General features: G+C 54.7%; 1 protein-coding gene across 1 annotated transcript; it reads left to right on the top strand.

The window, feature by feature from the left end:
- The first annotated feature begins 2,915 nt into the window (after positions 1 to 2,915).
- On the top strand, positions 2,916 to 6,927 carry PIM1 (Pim-1 proto-oncogene, serine/threonine kinase). Its single transcript, XM_012646644.1, has 6 exons — positions 2,916 to 3,400; positions 3,508 to 3,614; positions 3,717 to 3,767; positions 3,863 to 4,229; positions 5,655 to 5,831; positions 6,597 to 6,927. The coding sequence occupies exons 1-6, from the start codon at positions 3,319 to 3,321 to the stop codon at positions 6,752 to 6,754; spliced, it is 942 nt and encodes a 313-aa protein (XP_012502098.1). The 5' UTR covers positions 2,916 to 3,318; the 3' UTR covers positions 6,755 to 6,927.
- The last annotated feature ends 1 nt before the right edge of the window (position 6,928 follows it).

A 6,928-nucleotide genomic window follows, 5' to 3' on the forward strand; every position in this document is an offset into this window, starting at 1 on the left:
TGAATCAAAACATCAAGTTCTGTACGCTTCAAGAGTAACTTTTAATGCAAACACACTTGAATGTTTAATAATTATCTTTCAAAGCAGTTTTAAGTAAATAAAAGCTCTTTGCCAAGCAAGGTCCATGTTTTATAACTTCCAGCTGTGAAGCACCCACCAGATAAAGCAGATATATATTAAATGTTAATCACTATAGCTCTAACTAATTAAATATTTAGTTCTGCAAAGACCTGGAGAAAGTGAAAAAATAAGGTTGAACTTGATTTAATGTATCTAACTATTTTGAATCACATTCTCTCCCAAGATGGTTAAAATCCAACTATCTATCCAGCATTTCACCTTTAGGAAGGTATACAAAGTGTACACAAAGTGTAAGACCATTCCAAAAATCTTCCTTTTCATCATCATTGTCACAACCACCATCAGCATTACTGCCATTATCACAGCTAATATTTATTAGACGATTGCGCTGTGCTAGGTTATACACTTGACAAGCAGAATTTTATTTGCTCCTTACAACAGCCCTGTGAGGTGGCTGCTATTATCTGCATTCGGTCTAAAGGTTAGCAAGGTTAAGTAACTTGACCAATGTCACATATCCAGTAAGGTGCCAGGGCCCAGATTTGAAATCAGGCTAACTCAGTTTAAAGCCTTTGCCCCTAACCTGTATTTTATTTTGCCTAAGCCTGCTTAATTCACTTAAATTTGGTTTAAATTGATTTTAATTATGACCTTTTTGTTGGGACCCATTACGGTTTTCTCCATCATCGACAAACGTGGATAAAGTATGCATTCAAGGAATAAGACGACAAAATATAAACGATTGAAATGTTAATGAACAAAATGATTTTTTTTTAAACCCCACAATTGTCAGATGAGTGAAGTGGACGGTCAACCAATGCCTGGAGTTCAGTAATCTGTGGTAGAACTGCAATTGTTTCCTGAAGGTTGGAAAGGCTTTGGATAAAAGTGGAGAGGAGAAGAGGACACTCCCAAGCCAGGCTGACCGGCTCTGCAAAGGCAGAAAGTCTGGAAAGTGCTAGGTGAGTGGGAACAAGGTGGAATAGTCCTGTTTGGCTAAGTCTGAGGGCTGGATAAAGGAATGGGGGGATAGAGGGATGCGGGCGGCAGTCACGTACATTTACTGATGTCCGGTTCAGTGCCAAGGACAGTTTTAAACCAAGATAAGTGGAAAGCTCTGATACTCAGGAGCTGAATTTGGGTCATTTCATTCTCCTCCCTTAGCTGTTCTATTAGCTGTTGTATGACCCTGTGTCATCCTACTTATGTTTCATTTTCCTATCTGCAAAAAGGGAATAATTGTAGCTCCCTTGGGTTTTCTCCTAGTCATTAAATATGAACGAGTTAGGCCACGGCACACGAACAAAAGGAAAATATGTAATATTTTATAAGATAAATTCATAAAAGTTGTGGAATATCTGGGCTTTTTGTAAAACAAGCAGTGCCGAAAACTTTTAAAGGAAACATTTAAATTCATTAATGATTGCGGCTATACAGATGCTCATTTTTCCTTTAAACGGCGGGAACTTGAAAAAATTAAAACGTGATGTACTTAGCTTTCAAGTACTTAGGCCACTGACAATTCAATTTATGGATTACATAGAATTTTAGTTTACTCATTTCACACGTCGTTATCAACTCTACATGAAGTTTGAAAGGACAAAGGATGAAAGTGGAATGGGCCGGCTTTCCGTGCTATTTCCATGGCGGGGGCGGAGGTGGGGGGCATTTCCTCTGAGACAAGGCTGGGGTCGGCTAATAATTGCTGGTATTGCCTGACTGGTGAAAAGGCGACTACAACGTGAAAACTCCGATTAAATCAATCGCGCCCTCCCACCCTCGTTTTAGACGAGGAATTTTCCTCCCACTCCCGCCCGCGCAGAAGGGGCTGAGGCAGCATCTGGCATCATAACGCTAACGTTTGTTTCGTGATTTCCTCTTTATCGGGCACTTTGACACACATCACTTCTCAGGAATCGGGATTCGCTGGCACCGTTCGGCATTTTGCTAAATGAGAATCCCAGGGCCGACCTTCTAACCCGCTGCAACGACCGAGGTCTGCCACCCTCTCCCGAAGCAGAAGCGGAGCTCCCCCCAGTTCCGTCGCAGGCCTGGGACTCCTCCACTCCCTGCGTGAAACCGCCGTGACTCACGTCCTGCGGATCCTGCGCCCCCCGCACGCCCCCGACACAGCCCCCGGGATCCAACCCCAGCCTACCGCGCGTCAACCCGCCCAAGCAGACTTGGAGGTCTCGGGTCTGAGTCACACGGAAAGACCACCCTCGTCGGCATCCCCACACACAGTCCCTCACACCCCGGCGCGCCGGCCTCCCCGCCTGACACACCAACGCCCGTCGTCTCCGCGCAACTTGTTATGCTCCAGCTCCAGCCCTAGACCCAAAAACCTCCGAGAAACCCAGAGCCGCAGAGCCGGCCTCGGGCGGCCTTTGATGGCTTTGTTATTGTTTGGGTTTGAATCGATACGCCCCTCCCTATCCTTCCTCCCTCGCGGCCCTACACCCAGCTCCCGCCTCCCCTCCAGCCCCGCGCCCCTCCCCCTCCATTTTGGCGCCTTTTCCTTCCCGCCACGTCGTGGCGGCGTAGAGACCATTCTGACCGCGAGAGCGGGGCGGGGCGGGGGCGGAGCGCGCGGCGTTATGCAGATCGGTCGGCCTCTGGTTGGCTGGAGGCTCGCCGGCGGGGCGGGGCCGGGGCGCGGCCCGGGAGCTCGCGGGGCAAGGGCCGAGGGGAGTCGCCCGGTCCCGGCGCTTCCCCACCCCCTCTCCTCCCTCCGCCTGCCCGGCAGCCCCGCTCCCCGCCTTGGCCTCCCGGCGAGGCCCCGCCCCGTCCCCGCCCGCCCGCGCTCCCTCCCTGCCGGCGCGCTCCGCCCCTTTACTCCTGGCGGCGGGGCGAGCCGGGCGTCTGCTGCAGCGGCCGCGGTGGCGGAGGAGGCCCGAGAGGAGTCGGCGGCGGCGGCAGCGGCGGGACCGGCAGAAGCAGCAGCAGCAGCCACGAGCTCCCTGTCCCGCGGCGCTGCCGTACGATCCCCACGAGCCGCTCACCCCGCCGCCTTCGGCGCTGCCTGACCCCACGGGCGCGCCCTCCCGCCGCCGCCAGTCCCGGCAGCGCCCTCAGTTGTCCTCCGACTCGCCCTCGGCCTTCCGCGCCAGCCGCAGCCACAGCCGCAACGCCACGCGCAGCCCCAGCCATAGACACAGCCACCGGCACAGCCCCAACCCCTGCTCCCGCTGCAGCTCCTCCGGGCACGGTCCCTGCGCCGACACCCTGGAGGTTGGGATGCTCTTGTCCAAAATCAACTCGCTTGCCCACCTGCGCGCCGCGCCTTGCAACGACCTGCACGCCACCAAGCTGGCGCCCGGTGAGAGCACCCCGCCAGCCCGGGGATGGAGGGCGGCGGGATCCCCAGGCTTGGGAGCTGGGGCTCGCGGGCCGGCACTGAGTCCCCCGTGCCTTCCCCCTTCCCAGGCAAGGAGAAGGAGCCCCTGGAGTCGCAGTACCAGGTGGGCCCGCTACTGGGCAGCGGCGGCTTCGGCTCGGTCTACTCAGGCATCCGTGTCGCCGACAACTTGCCGGTGAGTGGGCGCCCCGCCGCGGGGAGGGCGCGCCGGGCGGGGGGCGCACGGGTACGCGTTAGCCCAGGCAAGGGGACCTCACAGAGACTCTGGGTCTCCCAGGTGGCCATCAAGCACGTGGAGAAGGACCGGATTTCCGACTGGGGAGAGCTGGTGAGTGCCCCGGAGGGAGCGACCCCCAGAATGAGTGGGTGGGGTGAGGGGCGCCCCCCAACTCCCGCCCTAACGCGGCTCCCTCGCCCCTGCAGCCCAATGGCACCCGAGTGCCCATGGAAGTGGTCCTGCTGAAGAAGGTGAGCTCGGGCTTCTCCGGCGTCATTAGGCTCCTGGACTGGTTCGAGAGGCCCGACAGTTTCGTCCTGATCCTGGAGAGGCCCGAACCGGTGCAAGACCTCTTCGACTTCATCACCGAGAGGGGGGCCCTGCAAGAGGAGCTAGCCCGCAGCTTCTTCTGGCAGGTGCTGGAGGCCGTGCGGCACTGCCACAACTGCGGGGTGCTCCACCGCGACATCAAGGACGAGAACATCCTCATCGACCTCAACCGCGGCGAGCTCAAGCTCATCGACTTCGGGTCGGGGGCGCTGCTCAAGGACACCGTCTACACGGACTTCGATGGTGAGCCAGGCCTGGGGGGGAGCTGCCCGGCCGACTCGGCCGGCCCGGAGGCCTCGGCTCTTTGTAGAGGTCATTGGGCCGCCTGGCCCGGTGCTGGCAGGGGTGGGACGAGGGAGGGCTTCCCGGCGTAGTGAAGCCGGGCATTGCAAGCCAGCCGAACCTGGGATGTTTCTGGCATGATTTTATTCTTCGAGTGGAATTCAGTGGGCTCCTAGCTTTCCCGGTGAATAGGAGGTTGTGGGCAACCGGCGGTAGCCCAGATTTCTGAAGTCTGACCCAGTTTCCCCGCCAGTAAAAGGATGAGGGGGATGAAAATTGATGCCGGTCTTGTAATTTTTGTTTTGTTCTACAAGGGAGTTTTCTGTTAGGTAGTTTTTAGAGCTTCGGTTTATTTCTCCTCTTTGATCTAGGGAAGGTTAAGGGGTGGGAGCAGTAGTTTCACTTTTTTTTTCTGCATTACGGGGTGAGGGAGTCAGGAATAAATGTTGTGAAATAAGATCTGTTGCTGGTTTGAAAATGAGTTGGGAGGCTCCGCAGAGGATGGAAACCTATCCTAGGGAGGGGCTTGGAGCGGGTTCTTTCAGAAGGGAAGGAATGGAGAGCCTGAGATCAAAGGAGCAGGGTGGGTCATCATCTGAGCGGCTTAATCTAACAAACGACCAGCCTTTCAAAACTTGTGACTCGGGCTTGTGGTTTGTGTTTATTTGCCCTTGGAGGACGCTGGGTTGGGCTGCATTTTTTGTATTTCACAGTTAATGGCTGGCCGGGTCCTCCCATGTTTTTTCCTGCAAGTCTTTGCTGCCCCCTGGTGAGCACCGGCGGGATGGCCCCGCCTTTTTCTACTACCCAAAGTTTGTAAACAGGAATCACGTGGTCTGCGACCAGCCCTGCAGCGCTGTCTACCTTTCCAGTCTAGGGAGGAAAGGGTGTGGATGTCTGCCCCTGCCCTAGAGGGCGGGGAGGAAGGCCTCCCAAAGGGCAGGCTGACTTAGAGTGTGGTGCAAGGGCGCTTGCACCGATCCCGTCTGCCATAAGAGTCTCACCCAGACTCCCGGGCAGCGTTGAATGCGGTTTAAGGATCATCTGCCGGATACCTCCCTTGATGGTGCAGACATTTCATCCCTTCATCCCTGTGCGGGTGGTCCTACCACATACGGCCTCAGGCTTCGTGTCTGCAGCCAGCCCTGTTTGTTTCTTGGAGCAATCTGTAAAGACTTTCAGTTTATGCTTTGGGCTGGTAGAGAGGTGGGTAATGCTTTGGGTTGGAGAGATGCCATCAAGGACTCTGCCATTCTCCTCTTAGCCCAGGGGGAAAGTGGAGTTCACCCAGCTCCTGAGAGAAGGGAGGTGGTGCTTTTTCAAATAAAGAGTTGCTTTGTACTTCTGCTAAAAGCGTGTTTTCTCTTCTGTTCCCTTGGCTGGCAGGGACCCGAGTGTACAGTCCTCCAGAGTGGATCCGCTACCATCGCTACCATGGCAGGTCGGCGGCCGTCTGGTCCCTAGGGATCCTGCTGTATGATATGGTGTGTGGAGATATTCCTTTTGAGCACGACGAAGAGATCGTCAGGGGCCAAGTGTTCTTCAGGCAGAGGGTCTCTTCAGGTAACGTGGAAGCCCCTGGTTACGGAGGAGCAGGGATCACAGGCTGTTGGCCCTTCCGGGACAGTCTGGGAATTCTGGAGCGCCTCTCTCTTCAGTAGGTGCCATGACCCTTGGCTTAGATTGCAGGCCAAGGATTTACACTCGAGCTGGCCCCACAAATCACGTGGTTTGCATTTGAGCTTTCCTTGGGACGTCAGAGGAAGAGCATGTATGAGCACATTAAGAAGGAAAGACAATCTGGTTTTTCTGAAAAGTTTTTTTTTTTTTAAAGTACCAACAGAGATCTGACTCCTCAACTCCTGGCTGTTTAGCCAGGGTGTAAAAGGTTGAGGCCTCTTTCAGCATCTCCCTTAAGGCAGTAGCTCCCTAAATACTGTGGTTCCAGTGACCTCATTGTGGGTGGTGTTCGTGTTTGTGAGTCAGTAGGTGAGATGAATCACCTCATCACGCTCAGTGGTGTCTCATCTTAATTCCTTGTCATCACCCTTCCTATTCCAGGTTGAGTGGGTGTCGTGGGAAAGGCCCCCACTGTTGAAGTTTTGAAAACCACAGGTTTAAGAGGGTAGCTGTTTTTTAGCTGAAAGCACACTGAAAGATCTAGATACAGGTTCATACCTTCCCGTTGAAGAGCACAGTGTTCTGGAAATGCATGGCCTCCTTGGGACCCTCGACTTGTGGGCTTCCCTGGGAAGCAAATTGGGAGACATTTGCCTTGCAAAAACCAGTTGAGTCATTCCTAACCTTGGTCTGTCCTGCTTTCTGCAGAGTGTCAGCATCTCATTAGATGGTGCTTGGCCCTGAGACCATCAGATAGGCCAACCTTCGAAGAAATCCAGAACCATCCGTGGATGCAAGATGTCCTCCTGCCCCAGGAAACTGCCGAGATTCATCTCCACAGCCTGTCGCCGGGGCCCAGCAAATAGCAGCCTTTCTGGCAGGTCCTCCCCTCCCTGTCGGATGCCCGAGGGAGGGGAAGCTTCTGTCTCCAGCTTCCCGAGTACCAGTGACACTTCTCGCCAAGCAGGACAGTGCTTGATACAGGAACAACATTTACAACTCATTCCAGACCCCAGGCCCCTGGAGGCTGCCTCCCAACG

This window comes from Propithecus coquereli, unplaced genomic scaffold (genome assembly GCF_000956105.1).
Source record: "Propithecus coquereli isolate 6110/MARCELLA unplaced genomic scaffold, Pcoq_1.0 Scaffold248, whole genome shotgun sequence".
Taxonomy (NCBI): domain Eukaryota; kingdom Metazoa; phylum Chordata; class Mammalia; order Primates; family Indriidae; genus Propithecus; species Propithecus coquereli.